The 25,320-nt window shown below is 51.8% G+C and overlaps 1 protein-coding gene across 3 annotated transcripts in view; it reads right to left on the bottom strand.

The window, feature by feature from the left end:
* Positions 1-22,740, bottom strand: part of H6PD (hexose-6-phosphate dehydrogenase/glucose 1-dehydrogenase) — a 34,701-nt gene extending 11,961 nt beyond the window's left edge. Inside the window, exons 1-3 of one of the 3 annotated variants that reach the window (XM_050788243.1) lie at positions 22,462-22,740; positions 12,698-13,334; positions 11,176-11,293 (exon numbers count right to left, since the gene is read on the bottom strand). In XM_050788243.1, coding sequence (XP_050644200.1) covers positions 11,176-11,293; positions 12,698-13,324 — 745 coding nt within the window. In that variant the 5' untranslated portion in view covers positions 13,325-13,334; positions 22,462-22,740. Of the gene's footprint in view, positions 1-11,175; positions 11,294-12,697; positions 14,071-17,534; positions 22,283-22,461 lie in introns of those variants that run through there. The other 2 variants (XM_050788235.1, XM_050788226.1) reach the window with 2 other exon arrangements.
* Positions 22,741-25,320: the final 2,580 nt, after the last annotated feature.

The raw sequence follows: 25,320 nt of genomic DNA, 5'->3' as shown, positions 1-25,320 counted from the left end.
ACAACACTGGCGTAACAACAGCAACGTCACACCAGCGTTAACAATACTGATGTAACACCACCACCATAACAACACTGGCATAACAACACTGGTGTAACAGCAGCAACATAACAACAGTGGTGTAACACCAACATAACACCACCACCATAACAACATTGGCACAACAACACTGGTGTAACAATAGCAACATAACAACAATGGTGTAACACCAACATAACACCACCACCATAACAACATCAACGCTGACAACAGCCCCAGCCTGCACTGGGCCCGTGCCGCTCCTCCCCATACTCACAAAGACCCTGCACACAGGCACCATGATCACTCCTGCTCCACGAGTGAGGAAGGAGACAGGTGACCAGGCTGGTGCGGCAGAAGCAGGCACTGCTTAACCACAAGCTCTATGCCACTCCCTCCTCCGAGGCTCAACCCCGGTGGGCACTGATTATCAGTGACTCAAATATACAGGACAGTCCCAGAGCTCAGGGTTCCAACGCATACCACCTCGCAGGAGAGTTCCAACACCCGAGTCTCCTCACAACCTCACCTCCAGAGAGAGCCTGGCCTCATGACACGAGCAGCCATCGTTTCTCAAAGGCTTCTGCACGCAGGACCCCTAACCTGGGATTCGTTTGTTCACCCAGCAAACTCCCACTCATCCTTAAGGGCTCGGCTTCTAGGAGCTTCGGCCTACCCCTTCTGAGGGGCCCTGTCTTTTCCTAGCCCAGCTGACTATAATTCAGGTCTGTTTCTCTTTCTTCCCCTCTACAAGGGAGGCTCCATCTGAGTTGCTTCCCGGCTATAAGGGAGGCTCCATCTGAGTGGTATCTCCCTCTGCTGCATCCCTAGCCCCTAACACAGCACTACGTTCAGATAGTGGACAGCAGAGAAAATGAAGATCCACACATCATCACGGACAAACCTCCAAAACCTAATGTGGTGAGAAAGCAACATGATTACTTTGATAAAATAAAAATTAATTTGAAAATAGGATATAGGCCAGGCGGAGGGGCTCATGCTAGTAATCCCAGCACTTTGGGAGGCCAAGGCCAGAGGATCACTTGAGCCCAGAGTCCAGGAGTTTAAGACCATCTTGGGCAACAAAGTGAAACCCTGTTTCTACAAAAAATTAAAAAAAAAAAGTTAACCAAGTGTGGTCCCAACTATTTGGGAGGCTGTGGTGGGAGGATTGCTTGAGCCCAGAAGGTCAAGGCTGCAGTGAGCTGTGATCACGCCACTGCACTCCATCTGGACAACACAGAGTGAGACCCTGTCTCAAAAAAAAAAAAAAAAAAAGAAAGAAAAAGAAAACAGGATATAAAGTGACCAAAATAAACAGAACTTCAATCAATGAAAAACGTAATTGGAAATTAGAAATTCAGTAGATGGGCCTTACAGATGAGAAACAGCTGTACAGAGTCAGCTAGCAGAAGACAGAGCTGAAACAATTCTCCCAAACGGTGGACACAGAGACAAAAAGATCCATGCTTGGACACATACAGGATGACTCTTGTTCAAAATTAAACAACAGGTTGTTTAGGGAACGAGGTGTGCATGGAAACGTAAGGAGAAGTGAGGGGATAATCTATCTGCAACTCGGAAGCATAAGATGAGGAAATAGGTCAGAATGTGGGGAGGGACACAGAGAAGAATCAAATTCTTTTTTTAAAAACGGTGGTAGGTGGATTGGTGTTTGTTATACCATAGTTCTGTATCTCTTCCATGCATTCTGTAGACTTCAGTTTTACCTAGGACCTAGTTAACATTTAATTCAAACAGACAAAAAGCAGCGGATTCTAAGTTCAGGCCTGCTGAGCCCAGCATGCTCCCTGCCAGCAGCCATTCTGGGTCCACGGCGCCAATCCTAAGCACCTGCCCTGACCGGGTTGTTGGTGTGCACTCTCGGGTCAACTAGACAGCAAGCATGCCCAGGTCACGGCTGGGGGAACAACCTGCCCTGAAGCCAGCCCGATATGCCATTTCTGACAGCAGCACCAGTGCTGGGGGCAAGAAATGAAGCCGGCAGCCACTCGTAGGAAGGCACCCTGTCCCCGGCCATAGCAACCGGAAGCTAGAGGGTGCAGCTCCGTCCAGGGATACCAAACCCTGAAATGAACAGGAAGTCCAGCCCAACTGTGCCAACCAAAATGCCAAGAGTGGTCCCCACTGGGAAAACAATGGCTGAAGTCCCCCAGCTCTGTAGTGTTATGGCCTTCAAAGTTCTTGTGCTATTGTTGAGAAGACATTCAGAAAAAGAGAATACTGATGACAGCAATGTCTGTGGATCAGTCCATTTATCCTCAGAATAACAACCTATAAGGAGGCCCTTCTATTTCCCCTATTTTAAGATATAAGGAACCTGAAGTTCAGAGAGGTTGATAACTTACTCAAGGTCACACACAGCTGGTGAAGAGGTAAAAATGAGATTCAAACCCAGGCAGTTGGCCCCAGAGCCTGCAAAAGATTTCCCTTTTAATTACCTACTACTCAACCCTACAACAGAATGGTGTGAAGTTAAGTGGCGTGGGCACCACTGGCCTTTAGAAACAGAGCACAATGAAGAAGCCGGCTGAGCTTCTGGAAGGAAGGGTCTAGGGCAAATGTCAGAGATTCCAATGCCTACCGGAGCCGGCAAAAGCAAAGAGGATGGAGTAAGGCTGGTGTCCCTCACAGGGACAGTTAAGTACCTCAGCTGCATTCAGGTGGTGCCTCACAGGAGTATGGGCCCAGGGTGACCAAACCTTCCAATTCTCCTTTTTGGGAGAATGTAAAAAGACAATTCTTCCCTTCCCCTGCAATAGTAGAACAGGAAAATTAGGAACATCTTATATTTGAAAGGGACCTAAGGCCTGGCACAGTGGCTTATGCCTGTAATCCCAGCATTTTAGGAGGCTGAGTCGGCCAGATCTCCTGAGTCCAGGAGTTCAAGACCAGCCTAGGCAACATGGCAAAACCCCATGTCTACAAAAAATACAAAAATTAGCCGGGCATGGTGGCATACATCTGTGGTCCCAGCTACTTGGGAGGCTGAGGTGTGAGGATCACTTAAGCCTAGGAGGTCAAGGCTGCAGTGAGCTATGATTGCACCACTGCACTCCAGCCAGGGCAACAGATCAAGACCCTGCCTCCAAAAATAATAAATAAATAAATAAATAAATAAATAAATAAGAGTTCTTGGCCTCAAACAGTTAAACAGAGTCATGATCCAGCAACCCCACTCCTGGGTTTACACTCAAGGGAAATAAAAATGCAGGTCCACACAAAAGCTTGTACATGAATGCTCACTGCAGCATTATTCATAATTGCCAAAAAGTAGAGACAACCCAAATGTCCACCAACTGGTGACTGGATAAATTATAGTATACCTATACAATAAGATAATATTCAGCAGTAGAAAGGAATAAAGTGCTGGTACCTGCTAGAACATGGATGAACTCTGAACACAGGATGCTAAGTGACAGAAACCACACACCGTATGATCCTATATGTACGAGATATCCAGAATAGGCAACCCCACAGAGAATGCAGTTCCGTGGTTGCCAGGAGCTGGGGGGAGGGGGAAGTTAGTGGATGACAACTAAGGGGTACAGAGTTTCCTTTCCCGTGATGAACATGTTCCAAAATTGATTGTGGTACTGACACACAACTCTGTGAATACACTAAAGCCCACTGGCCTGTCCACCTTAACTGAGTAAAGTGTAGCAGGATTTGTGAGTTATGGCTCAATAAAACTTTTGTAAAAAGGTTTTAGAATAGGGAAGCAGAACCACGAAAGAGGTACTTAAGGCAGATGAAGCTGTCTGCGACCCGCAAGGCGAACAGGATGGGACTGGTGGTAGTGAAATCAACGAGGCAGCCTTTGCTGCAATCAAAGGAAGTAACAAAGGTAGGAGGGAACAAAGTCACAGTGAACTGCAAAGAAGTTATTATAGACGAATACAAACTACTTGGTGGCTGGCTGGATCTGTGAATGGTGGTGCACAGCTGTGATTTGGAGTGTGCTCTGGAGTTAGGCTGCTCCAGTATTTTATTTTATTTTATTTTATTTTATTTTATTTTATTTGAGATGGAGCTTCCCTCTGTTACCCAGGTTGGAGTGCAGTGGCGCGATCTTGGCTCACTGCAACCTTCGCCTCCTGGGTTCCAGCAATTCTCCTGCCTCAGCCTCCCGAGTAGCTGGGATTATAGGCACATGCTACCACACGTGGCTAATTTTTGTATTTTTAGTGGAGATGGGGTTTCACCATGTTGGCCAGGCCGGTCTTGAACTCCTGACCTCAAGTGATCCACCTGTCTCGGCCTCCCAAAGTGCTGGGATTACAGGTGTGAGCCACCATGCCCAGTCGGTCCTGGTTTAAATACGGGCTCTACCATCTTTCAGGCCTGTGATCTCCAGTAACTGACATCACCTCACGTGGGAACAAGCAACAATCCCCGCGCCTCCCTTGCAGGGCTTCTGGGGGCCTTCAGGAGTGAATAACCACACAGGGCTTTGAACAGTGGGTAGCACATAGGAAACACTGATAAATATGGGTTGGAATTTTTCTTATGACAGATGCTATAAGAGAGGGGCTACCGGCCTGGTCACTCAGAGAGCACTGTTACCATCTGAAATAAAGAGGTTAGAAAAAGTAGTTGGTATTTCATGAGAAAAATGCAGTGGTGGTTTTCATTCTAAATCTGCTGCATCTGAAGTGATGGTGCAGCTCCCCGTGGAGCTCTCTAAAAGGCGGCTGGAGGCATAAACTAGGGCCTGGGGAGACAACAGACACTGGAGAGAAACTGGATTTCATCAAACCTGAAATGCCATCAGTGGTGGAGGCATCGCTGTTTTATAACCCCTAAGAAAGAAAAGGGTTTCCAGTTCCACTGTGTCAACCCGTTAAGGATAAACCCAACTTCAGAGACATCCAAATATGAAAAATATGTGTCTTTTGATCAATGAATTACAGATTTATATGTCAACAACACAGTTAAAGTTTTAAAAACAGATGAATTTTTGATGAAGGGAACACAACAGAGTCCCTAAAAGCCCTGTTATCTGCTTACTATTCATTAATGTAGCAAATCCCTAAGCGGCCCCTTTCCTATTTTTATCCTCTCGCAATTCTCAGAAAGAATGCATTCCACGGGTTTACTACCTGCTGGGTAAAAGAGAGCTTCCTTTATTCCTTAATTTCAAGCTTCAGGGGGTGCGCCTGTGTTTAACACGGCCTGTAGATTTATGGACTTTGCTCCTCTCCTGGCTGGCTCTGTCTTTTCAGAGTTTAATGCAGTGACCGGGACCGTGGCCTGGCACCTCCCCGGGAAGAGGCCATGCAGCTGAGTGCAAGGACAGGAGGTGAGGGGCCGGCCCTCCTGCTGATGCTGATCTTTTCTAGTTACCGCCAGTTATTGTGGACTGATTTCTCCTAAAAATGATCTATATTGGCTCCTAGAATCTTTTCCTGGGTTGAAAGTTGAGGGTTGAAACCCATCAGTATATGAAAAGGATAGAGAAAAGCACAACCAGGGTGGACATTGGGAAGAAAGACCCCCTGTAAACTTGGCTCCTGCCTGTGCACATCCAGAGCTCGTCCAAGGTCAGAGGATGACAAAGTAGGGGGGCCATGACTGCGCCCGCCGGCCCTGCTGCTCAGTCTCGTAACAGAGAGCAACAGCTGGAAAGCACTTCTTCCCCTTGGCCCAGTCGTTCCACTGCAGAAGCATATACTTACAGGGAAGATGTTTCTTTAAAATGCTCATAAATGTTCTCGAATTAGATAGTAGTTGCATAACTTTGTAAATATACTGAAAACCACTTAATTTTATATTTAAAAAGCGTAAATTTTGTGGTATGTGCATTGTATCTCAATTTTTTTAAAAGCTCATAAAGTAATATCTAAGATAGAAGCCAGGGGAGGCGGGGCACTCCAGTAGTCTCAGCTACTTGGGAGGTTAAAGCAAGAGAGGATCACTTGAGACCAGGCATTCAAGAGCAGCCTGGGCAACATAACAAGACTCCATCTCTAAGATTATAATAATAAAATGGCAAAACACCAGAAACAACCAAAAAGCTTAATAAAAGAGTTTATAACACATGTTCTGTGGTATGAACAGAACTGAACAGAAATACAAGTATTAAAAGGTATATATTGTGCAGACTGCTAATACATAGAGATTTAAATACATATACAACTGTGTGTGTATATGTGAGAGAGAAATATGACATAAAGAATGGACATAAAAGAGTATGACAGATCAATTTACAGGATTTATATAATAATCCAATATAAGTCATGTGGAACTCAGACACACTGCCGCTGCCTCTTCTTGCAAACTTGGAAGAAGAACAACACTTCCATTTGTAACGTATTTCCGTGTGCATTATCTGATTTAATCCTTAAAACTACCCGAGGGAGAGGTACCGGGGCTATCAGCATTGTATAGAGGTGTGCTGAAGGTCACAGCCTTCAGAACCAGGACGAGAAACCCCCTCCTCATTGCTTCCACATTGTGGGAAATCCAGGTTTCCCCAACAAAAATAGATTAAAAAAAAAAAAAAAAGACAAACAACTAAGAGCCAGCTGCAATCCCTATCAACACCTTCTGAGATTACTAAAAATAAAAAGAGGTAAGGGCCAAGGAGAACGCAGTGTGCTGGCTGGTGCTCTCTCTGGACAGGAGATCCAGCAGCTGCCCTGGACTCACCTCGCAGACAGCTCTGCAGATGGGGCGAGAAGGGGAACTGGCCCTGCTGAGCGAGCTCCTGGCCCCTTCTGGCACACCAGGATGGAAGGCGGGACAGCTGGTGTGTGCCTGGAAGGACCCTGGCTGCCCTGGTGTCTCAGTGAGAGGCACTGAACGGTCACTCCAGCCCTCAGAGGTGGGGCAAGCATCAGGCTCCTTTCCCCATGTCAGGACAGGGACCCTCCCAGCAGTGACATCCTCAGGAAGTCTCCCTCCTTCTTTCTAACAACAACAACAGGCCTTCTACACAGAGGGGAAACTAGGGCAGCAGTGAGACTGGCCCTGAGTGCGTTCCAGCAGGGAGGCCAACTGCTGAAGGCCTGGCCAGCTTGGGAGGCTGTGGAGCTCAGTGGCTAGAGGCTTGGGCTCTGAGGTGCCCGAGACCTCGGTTCCAATTCCAGCACTCCCGACAGAAAAGGCAGCCGGACCCAGACAGCTGAACACAGCCCATTAATCACATGGGCCCGCCTGTCTGCAGAGCCCTCCAGATGCCATGATGAGGGCCAACCAGGGTCATCTCTGGGATGAAGGAGGCTCAGTGACTCTCCTTCTATGGCCCATGCTGCTTCAGAGACCCCAGCCAGGGTAACCTGGGTGGCTGTGCCTCTCAGGGGCTCACAGACTGGGACACACAGGAGAAGCACCCCAGGTCAGGCTGAGGGGAGCTGGGTACCAGATCCCTGCTTCCTTTCCTCCTCTCCACCCCCTCCGGCCTGTGCAGTAGCCTTGACTCTGCAGCAAACTCCTCTGGGCCAGAGGCTGCAGCAAGAAAAAAAAAAAACAGCACTCACCCAGCATGGAGGACGGCGGGGAGGGAGCCGGGGAAGCCGGCTTCCACCCACTTAGATGTGTGCGATACGGATGGGGGAAGACATCCAAACGACCTTGCAGCTCAGAAGTCCCTTTCCTGGGGCCTGCGGCAGCTCTGGACCAGGAATGCTCCATTTCCCAGGCCTGGCTTGCAGCCTCCTCCCTTCCCAGCACTCAGGGTGCTGGCTTGGGTTACGCAGGTGCCACTCCTGCCTAGGAGTCAGCTAGGGTTGCACCACTGCGGGGGTGGAGGGCAGCTGGGATCCACCGGAATCCTTGGCAGGGGCAGAGCACAGGGTGGGGAGTGGGGGAGAATGGCCTGTGGTGTGTGTGGGGTGGGGAGTTGGGGAGAATGGCCTGCTGTGCACTTTGCCCCTCTGCTTAGCAGTCAGACCACGGGGCTCTGAATCCTGCCTTGGAAACGTTCTGCCCACGCTGAGCCCCACTGCAGTGGCGCTCGCCTGCCAAGTCCACCAAACTCCAGTAGAAGGCAGCATTTCCTCCTGCCTGTTTCCTGTCCTCACCCGGGGCAGCAGTGGCAGCCTAGGCCCTGCTGTGCTGGGCACAGGGCTCCTGGCCATGCTGGGGTGTGCTGCAGGTCTGCGGTGCCTGTCCCCTCTCTCCAGCCTGAACTACAGACGGGGGCCCCCTGAGGGACTGGCTCCAAAGCAGGACCCAGAGAAGACAGCACAGAGCAGTGCTTGGGCCAGCAGGGCTGTACCAGGCCACCTTCTTGGGATGTAAAAAGAATGTGTCCTCTGGCACGCAGGCACACAAAACTGAGAGAGACAGCAAGCAAGCTCATTCTGTTGCCAAAGCACCCCATGTCCAAGGCCCACTTGCTGGGGGGCTGGGCACAGCAGCAGGCAGTCCCTCCCTGCTATGAGTTAGGCAGGGCCTGCCAGTAAATGGCAGGTAAACAAGCCAATGAGTGAGGCCCAAACCCCAGGACGGCTGCAGTCCTGCTGGCCACTTCTGACAAGAAGCATGGACTAAACGAGCCCCACTCTGGCCTCAGCACAACAGGCTGCAAGCCTCCAGGACTAGTGGATCCCCCACTGCCTGTCCTGCGCTGAGGCTCCCTTTGCCCCTGGGCTGAAGGTGCAGGGCCCAGTTGAACTAAAGGCCTTGGACTCTGAAGCTTAGGAGCAGCGGACCCTCCCCCAGAGCACCACATGGCAGGCAAGGCTGGACCTCCTTTAGTCCCCGCAGCTGTGACAACAGGGCTCCAAGTGGCTCTCCCTCCTGGACCTTGAGGACAGCCAGCCCAGGCTGTTGTCTTGCTGTTCAAAGTCAACATCCTCAGACTGTCTCGGCAAACAGACCCGCCCAGAGCTCCGCCTGTCTTTCTTTCATATCTTCCATGTTTCTTTCTCCAAAATCCAAAAGTACCTTTGCTAGGATAATCAGGCCTGCAAGCTGCCTGGTCTCTGGCTCCACGGGACCCACACAGAACCCACAAATGGACACTACATACCAAGAAGGAAACGGTGGGAGGGTTGGAAGAACTAAGAGGCAACAGCACCAACAGGTAACGCCAGACATCATGGCTCTTCCCCAGCCCAGGGCGGGGACAGGAAGGAGTTGCCAGAAAGGGGAGAGGAGAGGAATCCTGGTCTCCCAGCCTTGCTGGGGATGGGGCCAAGTCCAGGTAGAGAAGGGCAGGCTCCAGCCCACTGGCTGCAGCAGGGGCAGGGCCCCCTCCCATTCTGCTCCAGGCTTTCTGCACCAGGTGCAGCTCACTTCTCTGAAGATGAAGCAGGGATAGGCCCAGCACACGTGCCTGCTGGGATATCAGGCACAGACAGGCATGGGGGGAAACCCATGACAGGCGCCCTGTTGAGGACTGGGAGGGAAACTTGGAAGGGCTGGAGGACGATTCCCTGTGACCCACTGCAGGGGGCAGGGCCTCTTTTCTGCTGTGGGTTCTGGAGTAGAGAAAGCCAGTGCCTTCTCGAGCCCAGCAATGTCCTTCAAGGCCTGGCTCGGGACGTCCTGCCTGGAATCCCACCCACCCCCCACATTGTCCCCCGACCACGCTACCTGCCTGCAACATCCGTCACCCATTTTGTTTCCTTTTTCAAAGACAGGGGCTCGCTATGCCGCCCAGGCTGGTGTCCAACACCTGAGCTCAAATGATCCTCCTGCCTCTGTCCCCGAGTTTCTGGGACTACGGGTGTGCCACGGCGCCCGGCTGCATTTTGGAGTTTGTCCCGCCAGCCGGTGTGATGAGATCACCACCCTCACAGCACCCGTGAATCTGGGCAGTATGAGGGAGCCACATCTGAGAGGCTGAGTTTTCACTGTGGCACCTCAGCCCCGCAGAGAGCTTCTGGCACTAAATACACATTCGGAGAGGAATGGAGAAACAGCTGAAGAGAGAAACCAAGGTGGGGGAAAGAAAAAGAGAAAAAGGCCCAGAGAAAGAGCAAGGTAGACAGAAAAAGAGGAGAAACCTCCTGGCCCATCCCTGGGTCCAGGGCTCGGGCCCTGCCCTGTGGCGGGCACGCACTGCGGGGGCTGGCGGGGGAGGGCAGTGGCCTCGGGTGCTCCCGCTGCAGCTGCAGAAAGCGGCTGTGGGGATGAGCTGGCCACTGACGCAGCGCTGGCAGCACAGGGCGGCGGCGCCAGGCCTGAGTGCTGGGGCCAGACTATTGCCCCCAGGATCAGGCTCCACCACCTTCTACTGTGGGGCTGTGGGCTCGCCACCATCTTCATCTGTAAGGAGGCTAATAACAGCGCGCACCTCACCCGGCGGCTGGGGGACTGGGGACACGGTCAACTTTAGCTGTTATCATTACTGGGCAAGAGCCAGTGCTTTCCATCTTCACGGTCAATGCTCCAAAACTTTGCTACCATCACAGAATGCCAGGTCCCAAAGGGACCTTAGCTGTCCTCATTGACAGGACATGCTCATCTCACAGCTGCAGGGAGTGACATGCTGAAGCCACCCAGCTGAAGGCAGAGGTGGGCCTAACACAGGGCCCCCCACCTCCCGGGTGTTTACTCAGCGTGTCTGAGGTGTGTGGCAGGTGCCGGAGAGGCGGTGTCCTCCTGGAGCCTACAGGCTGGCAGGAGGGACAGGGTGGAAAAGGACGAGGCAAGGGTAACACCATGCAGGGCAGGGGAGGGAGGCGTGTGGCGCCGTGCAGGTGAGGGGAGTGGGTCTGCAGGGCTCAGAAAGGCTTCCTGGAGGGCCATGGAGCTGAGATCTAACAAGCGACAGAGGGGTCAGGAGGTGAGGGGGACACGACAGGGAGTACCCCAGGCAGGGGGTGCCACGGCTGCAAGCACCACAGTCGGAGAAGCCCTCACGCAGCTCCCATGGTCTCTACACACTCAAAAACTCAGGGGGATCTCAGGGGGACTCCAGCCTCTACCGCGTGCCAGTGGTTTCCTGCCTCTGTGCCACGTCTACTTCTCTGGACGATACACTCCCCATGGGCAGCAATGGCTACTTGGGCTTTGCCAGCTGGCACCCTGGGGTTTAGCCCGGTCCAGAGCTAGGCACATGGCAGGCTCGAAGGGAGACCACAGGCCCACAGAAAACCTCCCTCTGAGAAGTGCCCCACGCCTCACCGCAGACGGCGGGCAGGCAGAGGCTGGGGGACCGAGCGCGCCGGGCCAATCACACACCTTCGGCATCCACGGTCTCTTTCATGATGATCTCCACCCGCTCCACATGGTGCCGGTTCCAGAGGCTGTCCAAAGCCTTGCGGTTCTGGTCTCGGAAAGGCAGGATCTGGGCCACGGCCTGTCAGGAGGAAGACTGGGCATGCTGCAGGTTCCTCTCGTGATGAAGGAGGAACCCTGACTCCTGGGAAGGGCTCCGACCTCTCTATTCCCTGCTCAGAGCAGAAGATGCCCTCCGAGCAGCAGTTCTGGACTTCAGGATCTCACCGGCCAGTAAAGGTTCCAAAAACTTGCAAGTGACCTCCAAAGGGTTACCAGATTTGTATTTTGCCAAGAAAAGAAATAGTTAAAATTACCTATCTTCTATTACAATTTTTAATAAAATAAAGACAGGTTTAACACCAAAAATGTAGCAAGAAAAGCTTCGAATTGAGCACATTCAGTATTTCTTCTCATCTTACTATAAACAAGTGAAAATCTCCCCAGGACTGGCCCAGTTCTGAGGACCACTACTTAGGAATCCTACTATGGGCAACTCCAGGCAGGGTGGGATGGAAAGCCATGTCCCTGTCCTCAGCAACTACCTGTGCCCACCAGCACCATGTGCCAGAACACAGGGCTGCTGCGCTCTCTGCTGGGGTTCCTGGGACAGGATGTGCCCAAGGGCCTCCAAGGCATTTTGAGTGAACTGGTCAACGCACATGTGTCACCCAGGAGGTTACCCCATGCCCCTGCCCAGGGCTTAGAGTCCTACTACTCCCTGGTTTAAGCTCTTGTTGCCAACCTTCTGGCTCAAAACACAACTTAGGAAGAAAAAGATTTTGAAAAAAGGTAGATGGGGCAGGGTGCCCTGTAATCACACCTGTAATCCTAGCACTTTGGGAGGCCGAAGCGAGCGGATCACTTGAGGTCAGGATTTCGAGACCAGCCTGGCCAATATGCTGAAACCCCATTTCTACTAAAAATGCAAAGAATTAGCCGGGCCTGGTGATGCGTGCCTGTAATCTGAGCTACTTGGGAGGCTGAGGCGGGAGAATTGCTGGAACCCAGGAGGCGGAGGTTGCAGTGAGCCGAGATCGTGCCACTGCACTCCAGCCTGGGGACAGAGCAGACTCTGTCTTAAAAAAAAAAAAAAAAAAAGGTGGATGGGTGCAGAAGAAAGCTCGTTCTAATTCCCACAGCACACCCAACAGGAAGCCAGGTCCAGACACCAGAGTTGCTGGGCCGCCTCCACAGAGGATGCAGGGCAACCGTGAGAAGCCAGAGCCCAGACTGGGAAACAAAGAGAATGGGGGCTTTGCAGAGGACAAAAGAGGCCAGATACATGGACAAGGACCCAACAGTCCTGCCCTGCTGCTGTCTTTCTTTTACCCCCTCGCCTCCTGCCTACCCTCAAGGAGACCACGGGAGCTCTGAGTTCACAACGCCCTGGGGCCTAGCTCCACAATGAGTGAGTGGCCTTGTTGCTGGGGTCTACCAGCATCCAGCTCACCCTAGCCCTGGCAGGCTCCACGCTGATGCTCACCTGCTTGCCCAAGTAATGGTCCACCCGGTACATCTCCTCCTCCTGGAAAAAGCTCCCGAGTTCTGTGGCCAGCTGCTGAGCTGAGAAGTGGTCATGGCCAAAGGGTTTCTCAAGGACAACCCGCAGCCAGGCGCCCGGGCCTGGCCGGCAGCTGCTGTTGATGTTGCGGGCAATGTCTGCATAGGCGAAGGGTGGCACCGAGAAGTAGAAGATCCTGCCAGCCTCCCGGAGGCCTGCGTGCTGGAGCTGTGCCTCGATGTCCTTGTTCAGGGCCTGATAGTCCTCGGCCGTCTTCAGTTGGCGGTACCGGCTCAGCTGCAGGAACTGATCCTTTTCCTCTGCACAGTGACTTGGTGCCATGTCCTTGGGGCAGGAGAGGGATTCCAGGGCCTTGGCCATGAGCTCTTGGCCCTGCTTGGGGGCTGTCAGAGCAGCTCCATGGAAGCTAAAACTGTGGCCCCTCCCCACTTCATCCAGGTACAGCTGGAACAGTCCCTGCCATAAGTACTTCTTAGCCAGGTCCCCAGTGGCTCCCAGCAGGATTATGGAGACATGTTCCTGGAGCTCCTGGGCCTGCAGGCAGCCCAGAAGGGCCACGCACATCACCACTATGAGCATCTTCCACATGCCTGGGTGCCTGGGGTGCACAGAGAGACAGACGAGGAACAAGGAAGGATCAGACATGGTTCAGGTGGCTACGATGTGGAAACAAACATTTCCTGCCTGGCAAGAAACCACCACGTGTTTCTTGAGAAAATGTTATAGGCCCACAGCTTGTCCCTCCCTCGTGGCGGCCTGGTTTCTGTTCCAGGAAGCCAGTGGGTAGGGAGCCTGCCCTGCAGACAGGGACTCTGCCTGGGAAAGTTAGAGACCACTTGCTAGAGATGAACCACTTTGCTGCCGGGAGCATAGGAAAGTGGCAAAGGCCACCAGGAAGGGCAGCAGGCCTGGGAGTAGAGCTGTCCATTTTATGACCAAGGCCAGTCTCCTCCAGGAGCACAGGTCACCTGGATGAGCAGGGCAGCCCCAGCCTAGGTATACTGGCAGGTCCTCAGGCGACAGCTGGAACAGTGAGAGGGTAGGACCACCTCCTCTCGCCTCTCACCTGCCTCTTCTCCATGTCTACTGGGCTCCAACTACAAAATGATGACTAACAACTGGGATGGCATAGTGACAGGAAACATGGACTCCAGACCAACTGCCCGAGTCTGAATCCCAGCTCAACCCCTTAGTAACTGCACAATTATTTAACCTGGCTGCACCTCAGTTTTCTCACCTGAAATGGAGGTAATAGTGGTACCTACACCACAGAGTTGTGATAAGAATAAAAGGAGTTCATGCTTGTAATGAGCTTAGGCCAGTGCCTACCACCTATGAAGTAAGGTACTAAGTACTTACATGCATTAGAGCTCAATGAATCCAGACAAGAACCCTGGAAAGAACCACATGGGGTGGGTTCTGTTATAGCTCTCCCATTCTGCAAATGGTAAAGCTGAGGCTCAGGTCAATGAAGGTCCCAGGGTAAGAAAGCAGGGGAGCTGGGACTGACTGTGCAGTCACTGCATGACACACCCAATGACCTCTCCACCATCGCTATACAGATGGGACCAAATCTGCCTCCTGACCCTGACTTCGACCCCCTCCTCCCACCGTCCCCTCTGCCTCTTCCTCATCGCTCTCGAGATCCATCTCCAAGAGGGTCCTAGTGAGTGACCAACCCAAGGTGAGGACCCAACAACAGTGTCTGAGCCAGAGTCTATAGGACACACGACGCGTCCATCACTGGAGCTTTAACTAGAGGATCGGGGCCACACGAGTGACTCCCCAGCCTTCCTCTCCCACTCTCCCTGTATCTGCCCTCACCCCTAAATACACACGTGGACCACAGGACCATTCTGCTTTTTCCTCCTGCTTTCCCGTCCCTGTCCTTGGCCCTTCAAGCATTTTTCCCTCAACCGGCAATCGCCCGTCTGGAAAGAAGGAGAAGCTGCAAGGTCAGTGCAGGAGAGGGCCAGTGAGAAATCTGAACCCCAGAGAACAGCCTGGAGAAGGAGGAGCCGCCAGCTGGCAGGCTGTGCTTCAGAGCTGCTGATCGGATCCGGGTAGCCAGGGCTCTGGACGTGCCTGGTACAAAGGGAGGAGCTAAGCCCCCAGAGTGCTGGCATGGGCAGGTGGGGGAGCCCCAAGGGCCAGCACCTCTGTCCCCACCCCAGAAGACTGCAGACAGCTGTGATGGATGGCCACCTGGCCTGAACTGACTCCTGGCCCTCTATTTAATCCTGTTCTGACTCTGAGATTTGCCACAGTCCTCCCTAATGAGTCCTGTTCTGGGTCCCTGGTTCTCAGGTTGGCCTCCCTTATCTGTTATGTTCCCAGCACTTCTTTAAACAAATCCAAGATACTGGGTATTACAACATGATTGTTTACTCTGTGTTTGCAAAACAACTAGAGAACAACTCTTTCCTAAATGGGTGTGGGTGGTATGTGTGGATATTTGTTTTATTATATGTTTTTTAACCTTTACAGTGTTTCTCAAACTTTAATGAGCATTTGAATTTCCTGGGGATCTTTTTAAAAGCAGATTCTGATGCAGAAGGAAGGGGACCTGAAGTGCTGACAGCTGGTCCAAGAGCACACTTCGAGCAGCAAGACTCTGGAATACTGAGCAGTGAGTACCAGAGCAACGATTCTCATCAAAGGAGGGCATCAGAACAAACACGCGTGCCTCGCCTCCTGCTGCCTTTCTCAAGACAAAGACATTCTGATCCAGAAGGCGTAGGGTAGGTCCTAACACAGGTGTTTCGAAACAGTCTCAAATGGTTTCATGTGCCCATCCCCTTGTAAAAACTGGTTGTTCCTGAGTCCAATAATAATACCTGTGTTAACCAAGTAGTCAGCGTGTGCCAGGTGACTTAAAGGCACCGTTCCAATCGTTCCTCACAACAGTCTTGCGGAGGGGGTTCTGTGAGGAGTCATTCTACAGACAAGGAAACTGGAAGGTGAAGGAAACTGTCAAGCCACAAAGCCTGGGGCCTCAGTCACGATGCTAAACAGCTTCCTTAGTTAAGCAGAAGAACGAGGCATTTGGGTGCAAGGACCTGGGCTCAGGACCACTGCCTAGCTTCGTGGTCTAATTAAGTCAGCTAATTAGGCCAGGCACAGTGGCTCACGCCTATTATCCCAGCACTTTGGGAGGCCGAGGCAGGAGGATCACTTGAGCCCAGGACTTCCAGACCAGCCTGGGCAACACAGCGAGACCCCCACCTCTACAAAAAATATTTTAAAATTAGCTGGGTGTGGTGGCACATGTCTGTAGCCTCAGCTACTCAGGAGGCTGAGGACTGCTTGAGCCTGAGAGGTCCAGGCTGCAGTGAGCCACGATCGCACCACTGCACTCCAGCCTGGTGACAGAGAGAAACCCTGTCTCAAAAAAAAAAAAATTAAATTAAATAAATAATTAAATAAATCGGCTAATTAAATCAGGGAGACGCCCTCCACCTTTCCATAAGGGCAGGTAGGTATTTAGAGCCTTAGCACACACATTTCCTCATCCATAAAACGGGGCAAATACCATCACCCAAGGCAGGGGGTAGGGGGTGGGGGCAGTGAAGACAGATGATACATGTGACAAAAATGCTATACAAATGTTAATTAATTAATTAAATGTAAAGTTCCTCCTGGTCCCCAAGGGTGGATTAATACCATTGCTCTCAGGAAAAAGATTGGGAACCTCCCTCCTCTCCTGGGGCTACAGAGCCAGGCCCTGCAGCCAGCACTGGAGATCAAACCCTGGTTCCTAACTCAACACTCCCGACTAGTCTGGAAGCAGCAGGAGGAAGGCTGGCTTGGTCATCCTCCCTGCTGTCCTGACAGGGATAGAAGCAGGCCCAGAGAAGTCCAGTTAAGTCAAAGTCAGGAACAGAGGGACCCCAGCCTCTGGAGCAGAGGCACCCACAGCTCTAACACATCTCCTGGGCCCCATGCCTCCTCCTTATGCCGCAAGGCCCTGCCTCAGAAGGTTTTCCTCTGAAGCACTTCTCCCCTCTGCCTCCTTGCCTGCTCTGAGAGGAATGGCCTATGAAATAAATCTTCTGAAATTACATACTTGAAGTTAGTCAAAGAGCATGGAAGTAGCCTTCCAAAGGCTTATCCAACTATGAATCCCTTCTTTTCAAAAAATGAACAAATCAGTGAGAAAATCTTTAGTGAGAAGTTTGAGCAGCTGTAAGAGGAGGGGGCATCAGACTGGGAACTGGACTGTGCGGTGGCTCTTGTCTAGGCCCTGCCTCTAAACAACCGCATAACCTTGAACAAGTCATTTAGCCTGGCTGGGCCTCAGTTTCCTCAACTAGGAAATGGGAGGGTGAGATAAAGGATCTGTGTGATCTTTTAGTGTCCCTAAGTCCTGTTTTCTGAGGAAAGGAGATCCGCACCCTATTATCTGGGAACTGCCCTCCACTTTTCTATAAGGCAAATGAGTGCTTCAAGCCTTGACCTCTGCAGCCAGGCAGGGAAACAGAACTAAAATATGAAGCCAAGAGCTGAGAACTGTGCGTCATTCAGCAGTTAAGACAAAAACTCTTGAAGCTGTGACTTATGTGTGTGGAGGATGCAATTTCATTTACAATTCTTATTTAAGATACTTGCCAGAAATACACTCACTACGAAACAAAGTGCTGTGGGGGCATCCTGTAGGGAGGTGGAAAAGACCTGCCTCTGACGGCTCATCTTAGAGCCAGGGCCGACTGTGGGCACATGAACCCAGTCCTGGGCATCCTTCACTGTCTCCAACTCTACTCCTGAGAGGCTCCTACCAGTCATCCTGGGAGAGACTTACCAGTAAAAAGGCTCTGCTAACATCCCAGAAGGTGGGAGCACTGGCTTGGCCAGCCAGGGGGGTTTGGATCAGAATCCAGGTTCCGGCCTTTGTTCTCACCCAAGCGGAAGAGGCATGCAGCTGTCCCCAACCAGACCCAGCACAGACAGACCCAGCCTGTGCTGAAGCTCCAGCCGCAGAGCGTTTTCTGGTAAACCACAGGAGGAAGCAGTTCTAATCCTCTTATGCCCAGCCGACAAGGGGTGGGAGAGAGGAGCTGGGAGGTAAAGGTCAATGTCTGCTGCTGCCCTGTTCCCTTTCCCGGCTTTTGACGTTACCTTCTGTGCGCCAGGCAGGAGGAAGGGAAATTTTCTTCAAATCATGACCCATGAGTTTGGAATTTTTTAAAAAGAACATGTGGGAGTAAAACAAAAGTTCAAACTAAAGATCATTTGAAACTAAAGCACACGGCGATGTGCGTAGTCTTTTTACAATAGCCAACCCAAGGTTTTTGGGGATTTTTTGTTTGTTTGTTTTCTTTTTTGCATTCTTCCTGTTCTGGTCCATTTATGCTGAACCCATCAATGCAGATAAAAATCAAGCCTGCTATCAATGACCTCTGATCTGCATTCACTGCCCTCGTGGCCAGAATGGGGACAAAAGCTTCCAGATCGGGCTCTGGGGTCCTTGTTCCTCTCTCATCTCAGAGAATCCTCATTCCCATCTTTAGGTACCTCTCCTGTAATCCCAGCACTTTGGGAGACTGAGACGGGAGGATTACTTGAGCCCAGGAGATCGAGACCAGCCTGGGTAACATGGCGAAACCCCATTTCTACTAAAAATACAAAAGTTAGCAGGGTGTGGTGGCAGGTGCCTGTAATCTCAGCTACTTGGGAGGCTGAGGCAGGAAAACTGCTGGAGGTTGCAGTGAGCAGAGATCATACCACTGCACTCCAGCCTGGGTGACAGAGCAAGACTCCGTCGCAAAAAAAAAAAAAAAAAAAAAATTCATTACATAAATTAAAAAGGTAATAAATACTCAAAACTCATTACTTCCTAATCATCTGACTGCATTTCACTAATATCTATGCTCTTGATATTATTTATATCCACTGCATCTATGAGGTGAAGATATTCTATTATAGTGTATTTGAAGTTGGCCAATGTGGGAATATTTACACCACAGATATAGGCAAAGGCTATAAATCAGGGCAACCCCACCCCTCACAGAGTCAGTTGGTAAACATTACCAGCACACAACTGCCTATCTGCCCAAGTCATTATTTACAGCCCGAACTTCCCCTAAACTCCAGACTCATGCAGTCAATTGCTATTCTGAGAGCATGAGTGGGATGTTTGCCAGACTTAATATGTACAAAACTGAACTGATTTCTCTCCCAACCTGCTTCCAATGTAGCTTTCCCCATTCTCAGTAAATGGCAACTCTATCCTTCCAGGTGTTCAGACCCAGAAACCTTGAGGTCATCTGATCTGTCAGCAAATCCTATAGTTTCTATCTTCAAAATTATGTAGAATACAACTGCTTCTCACCACCTTCCACCACTCCACTCCGGTGCCAGCCACCGTCATCTCTGTCTGGATTACTGCAGGAACTTCCTAATTGGTCTCCTCTGTCTATCTGGACCCTCTATGGTTGAGCCTCAACACGGCAGTCAGTGACCTTTTTATAGCTCCAGCTGGATCATGCCATTCCTCTGTGCAGATGTCTGCAGAGTCTACACATTGTGGCCTCCCACCCATTACCTCTTTGAGCTCTTCTCTTACCATCCTGCCCATCTAGGCTCTGGCTGCCCAGCCTCCTGCCTCAGGGCCTTTGCACTTGTTCTCTCTGCCTGGCCAACCCCCCACCATGTCCACGTGGTTTACTCCCTCACTAACTTCAGTTCTTTGCTAAAATGTCATCTTCTCAGTGAGGCTTACTCAGACCACTCTAAAATTGTAAACCGCCCACCCCCATCCTCCTCTCCTGCTTTATTTCTCTCTGCAGTACATCGCTTTCTAATATACTGTATGATAATTACATTCATTTTGCCTATTGTCTGCCATTCCTTCCCCCAAGAGTGTGCGTGCCAATGAGGACAGGGACTTTTGTTTGTTTTGTTCTCCGCAGTACCTCCAGTATCCAAAACAAGGCCTGGCATACAGAAGGCGCTCTATAAATATCTGCTAAATGGACAAATAAATCCCATTTGCACAGGACCACTGTCATTTCTGCATTTGAAATATGGACAAAGGAATACATCTCTAATGGTGACTTCAAGCACTGTGACACAGCACACATTAGCAGCAGCTTACTACTTGGAACAATACTTTTAATAATAAAAGAGCTATTTATGGAGTATTTAACTATATGCCAAATGCTCGGCTATCAGTGTGACATCATACCATTTAAATCTTGCCACAACCATATGAGGTAGGTCCCATGATTATCCCCATTTTAGCAGTGAGTAGAGAGGAAACTAAGGCAAAGAGAGGTCAAATAATGTGGCCAGGCGTGGTGGCTCATGCCTATAATCCCAGCACTTTGGGAGGCTGAGGCAGGAGGATCACTGGAGGTCAGGAGTTTAAAACCAGCCTGGTCAATGTGGTGAAACCCCGTCTCTACTAAAAATACAAAAATTAGCCAGGCGTGGTGGCAGGTGCCTATAATCCCAGCTATTTGGGAGACTGAGGGAGGAGAATCACTTGAACCCAGGAGGTGAAGGTTGCAGTGAGCTGAGATCGTGCCACTGCACTCCAGCCTGGGCAACAGAGCAAGACTCCATCTCAAAAAAAAAAAAAAAAAAAAAAAAGAGAGAAGTCAAATAACTTACTGAAGGTTAAGCAACTAGAGGTGATAGGTTTTGAATACAGACAGTCTGGTCCCAGAGCTAACCTTCCTGTAAAATGTGACTACATCTCTGAATGGCAAAATGAACACTGTATTAGTGTAGATACTGAACAGTGGTTTAAACCAGACAGGCTATTTCTCTGCTCCATGAAGTCAATTTGTTCCGAACACTAACCGCGGTAACCAGCCTCGGCCTCCCAGGTTCGCTTTGCCTTTCACAGTTCTTCCTTCTGACATCAGGAAGACATTATGCGTAAGCCTCAGTTGCTTTGTTGAAACCTGGAAGACCTTCAAGGGCTAGTTTTTGGAGAACTGGTTACATGAGAATATTCTGGATTCAAATCCCTGCCACTCAGTAACTATGTGCCCTCAGACAAGTTATTTAACCTCTCTGTACCTCAACCACAAAATGGGAAAACAAGTCAATGGGAAGCAAGGCACTTAGCACAATGCCTGGCACACAGTAAGCACCCAAGAAATCCTAGCTGCTTTTTTTCTTTGAGATGAAGTCTAGCTTTGTCACCCAGGCTAGAGTGCAGTGGCACAATCTTGGTTCACTGCAACCTCCACCACCTGAGGCAGGGCAGTTCACGCGATTCTCCTGCCTCAGCCTCCCCAGTAGCTGGGATTACAGGCATCCACTGCCCCCAGGCCCAGCAAATTTTTGTATTTTTAGTAGAGACAGGGTTTCACCATGTTGGCCAGGCTGGTCTTGAACTCTTCAAGTGACCTGCCCGCCTTGGCCTCCCAAAGTGTTGGGATTACAGGAGTGAGCCACTGGGCCCGGCCAGAAATGTTAGTTTCTATCATTAAACCATTAGCATCACGAATGAAGTCCTTCTTGCTAGCTTCTTGAACTGCTGTTAAAACCAACCAGCTGGGTGCGGCCTGTAATCCCAGCACTTTCGGAGGCCGAGGCGGTGGATCACCCGAGGTCAGGAGTTCGAGACAAGTCTGGATAACACAGTGAAACCCCGTTTCTACTAAAAAATAAAATTAGCTGGGCGTGGTGCCACGAGCCTGTAATCCCAGCTACTCAGAAAGCTGAGGTGGGAGAATCGCTTGAACCCGGGATAAGGTTGCAGTGGGCCGAGATCGTGCCATTGCACTCCAGCTTGGGCAACAAGAGTGAAATTCCGTACCCACCAAAAAAAAAAACACAAAAAAACAAACAACTAACCATCCACCACAGAAAAATGCCAAGGAAAAACTCAGACAGCTTATCATGACCTTCCAATCATAATGATGAAAAATTAAAGGGATATGATGCATAATTTAAAATATGCTATCTGGGTGTGGTGCTTCACACCTGTAATTCCAACACTTTGGAAGGCTTAAGCAGGAGGATCATTTGAGCCCAGGAGTTCGAGACCAGCCTGGGCAACATAGTGAGACCACTGTCTACAAAAAGCCAGGCGTGGTGGTGCGTGCCTGTGGTCCCAGCTACTTGGGAGGCTGAGGCAGGAGGATGGCCTGAGCCCAAGAGGTGGAGGCTGCAGGGAGCCGTGTTTGTGCCACTGCACTCCAGCCTGGGCAACCGAGCAATACCCCATCTTTTATAAAAAAGTTAAAAAAATAAAAAATAAAAAATATGCCCATTTGACACCAGTTTTCCCTCATCTGTTGCCTTTCATGATCCATGGGCCTGTTGGGGGTGCAGGGGGAGTGGGGAAGGACACTTCTTTCCAGTTCTCTCTTCTGGCTAAGCATTCAAGGTTGGGTGAACTGATTTTCAGACATCCAGAGAGGTTTGCCTCTGGAAAACCGTTCACTGGATCCGGGTACGGGAAACGCTATGTGAAACCCGAGGGCCAATCAATGCCAAAGACTAAGCAGGTCCCGGGTAAAGCACGGAGCTCCCCCTCTCCTGTAACTCAGTTCCGGGAAGCCCAGGAAAGGACCGCTCGGCCGCTCGGAGCGACCCTGGAGGGACCCTGGCCGCCTCCTGAGCAGCCCTAAAGCCGCCAGCCAGGCTCCGCGGGGCGGGCAGCGCAGGCTCCGGGGTTCGGCGCGGCCTCGGGCCCGGCGGCAGCGCGGGTTGGAGGCGCCGGGGCGGGGGCGGGGGCGGCGGCGGGGCCGGCGGTGGGGGGCGCTTACTTCCTTTCGCGCGGCGGCGCGGGCCGCTCCTCCGGGACACGGCCGGGGCGGCGCTGAGGGCCCGGCCCGCTCCCGAAGGCTTCTCTGCGCCCCGGACCGCACCTCCTCTTCCGCAGGGCCCGTCGCCCCGACAGGTGCGCGTGTGACGCGGCCACGCGCCTCACAACACTCCGATACCGCCCGCGGAGGCTGCGGCGGCCACAGGGGAAGGCGCGAGGCCAAGGCCAGCCCGGCCGCCGCCCCTCCCCAGGCCTCAGGCCTCCGCGGCCTCGCGCGCAGCGAGACTAGGGCCCGGGCCCGGGGCGCGCGCGGCGGGGGCGGGGCGGGGGCGCCGGCGATGCCACGCCCCCCCGCTGGCGGCCGCCGGGGCGGGGCCTCGGAGCTTCCGGGGCGAGTTGGTAAGTCCGCTCCGAGCCTCCGCCCCTGCTCTTCCCTTCGGCCGCTGGGTTGCCGTGCGTCCTTCAGCTATCCTGCCGCGTCCGAGACGCGCTCAGGACCCAGAAGTGGCCGAGGGACGTGGTTGTGTCGTGGAGGGGACCAGGGGTGCTGGCAGCTCCCTATGATCTGGCACCCGCTCTGGGACTCCCCAGGCCTCGCTTTTCCCCATCTGTAGAATGAGCGGCTTGGTCCTTGCCGTCTTCAATATCCAGAGTAGGGATTTAGGAGTTGGAGCGCACACGCTGGCCACGCCTCCGCGCACAGCTTCAGATCTCTGCCATCCCTTCTCACTTGTGTGACCTTGAGCTCAGTTTCTTCATCTGTACAGTAGGGACAATGGGAATACCTGCCTCCGGGGTTGTCTGGCACGTGGGTGCTTAGTAAGCGGAAGCTTGGACCCGTGTGACAAATGGAAGACGTTTGCTAAGACGTTGCTAAGAAAGACAGCAAATGGAATCAGGGCTTCTCTGTAGGGTGAGAGGTATTTAAGTGAGAAAACGGGACCAGCTGCCTCTCAGAGCCCTCAGTCCCCTTCCTGTCCCCCACCATTATCAGGTAGTATGTGGCCCTCCTCCTCCCCCCCAACCCGCTCCCCACTTTTTTTCTTTTTTTTTTTTTTTTTTTTTGAGACAGGGTCTCCTTCTGTCACCCAGGCTGGAGTGCAGTGGCGCTATCACAGCTCACTGCAGGCTCCACCTCCCCGGCTCGAGTGATCCTCCCGCCTCAGCCTCCCAAGTAACTGAGATCGCAGACGTTCGCCACCACGCCTAGGTTTCCAACATTTTGTAGAAACGGGGGTCTCACTTTGTTGCCCAGGCTGGTCTTGAACTCCTGGGCCCAAGTGTTTCTCCCACCTTGGCCTCCCAAAGTGCTGGGAGGAGATTCCGACCTGAGAGAGAAAATGTGCTGCAGCTTTTTATTTCCTGATGGTTCCATTAGAGGTGGGAGCATCTGGAACTAGCAGAGGGAACTTGGCAGTGGCTGGCAGGACTGAGTGGGGCCAACAGGCATGATTACCACACAGGATGTTAGGCAAGGGGTTCCGGGAAGGCTGGGAGCCGAGGGGGGCTGGGCCTCACTGTCACCAAGGCCAGGGGCCATCCGGGCGCCCGCAGAGGACTGCCAAGCCTTGACAAGGATTTAGGTCACACTGAGTGGGCCTGGCGGAGGGAGGAGTCAGGGAGCCAGGCACTCTCTGGGCTACCTCCACAGCTGGAAGTGAGCAGGAGGGCTTAGGGCAGGAGCCGGCCAGAGCTGACTCAAATGATGCCGGGACTCTTGGCCTAGAGCCCTTCCCATATTCTGTGGCCCTGAGTGTGTCAGGCACCCACATAGCTCTGAAAACGGGGGCCCAGGAAGGCACAGATAGGAGTGGGCAGGTATCCAGAGGCATGACCTGGGGGTTGTTTCTCAGATCTCCACGTGGCCATCAGAGGGTGATCTGCTACTTGAGGGCTTCTTTAAAAATAGCCCCAGGCCAGGTGCGGTGGCTCATGCCTGTAATCCCAACACTTTGGGAAGCCGAGGCGGGTGGATCCCCTGAGGTCAGTATTTCAAGACCAGCCTGGCCAACATGATGAAACCCCATATCTACTACAAAAAAAAAAAAAAAAAAGGCCGGGTGTGGTGGCGCGCCTGTAGTCCTAGCTACTGGAGTGACTGAGGCACAAGAATCACTTGAATCCAGGATGCAGAGGTTGCAGTGAGCCGAGATCACGCCATTGCACTCCAGCCTGGGCAACAGGGTGAAACTGTGTCAAAAAACAAAAAAGCCAGGTGCAGTGGCTCACGCCTATAATCCCAGCACTTTAGGAGGCCGAGGGGGGTGGATCACCTGAGGTCGGGAGTTCAAGACCAGACTGACCGATATGGTGAAACCCCGTCTCTACTAAAAATACAAAATTAACTGGGTGTGGTGGCGCATGCCTGTAATCCCAGCGACTTAGTAGGCTGAGGCAGGAGAATAGCTTGAACCCGGGAGGTGGAGGTTGCAGTGAGCATTCCAGCCTAGGCAACAAGAGTGAAACTCAGTCTCATTAAAAAAAAAAAAAAAAAAAGCCCCAAACCAAGTCAGTTGTAACCTGCTTACTAAGAAAACATTCATCTGATTAGGTAACGTTGGGGTGAGGTCTGAGGAGGGAACTAGCCTAGGGTGTCACAATGTCCTCCTAACACTATGTCCACTCCCACACCACCCTGAGATGTTTCATTTCTCTGCCTGTCTTTCCTCGCCTTACCTTCACCTCAGTCTCATCCCGCCTCCATATCTTCCAGTTTTCTCTGGGCAATCAATTGCTTTGCTTTCTTTCCATCATGAAGACGATTAAGTCGTGCTAAGCCCCAATCATCCTGGTGTGGGAGTACTGCCACCCAAAACACAAAAATCTAAAACCTTGTCCCTGTGGGCCCTGGCATTGGTTT

The sequence above is a fragment of the Macaca thibetana genome, chromosome 1 (genome assembly GCF_024542745.1).
Source record: "Macaca thibetana thibetana isolate TM-01 chromosome 1, ASM2454274v1, whole genome shotgun sequence".
Lineage (NCBI taxonomy): Eukaryota > Metazoa > Chordata > Mammalia > Primates > Cercopithecidae > Macaca > Macaca thibetana.
The sequence above is the reverse complement of the archived record's forward strand: the minus strand, read 5'-3'. Positions and strand labels throughout refer to the sequence as shown.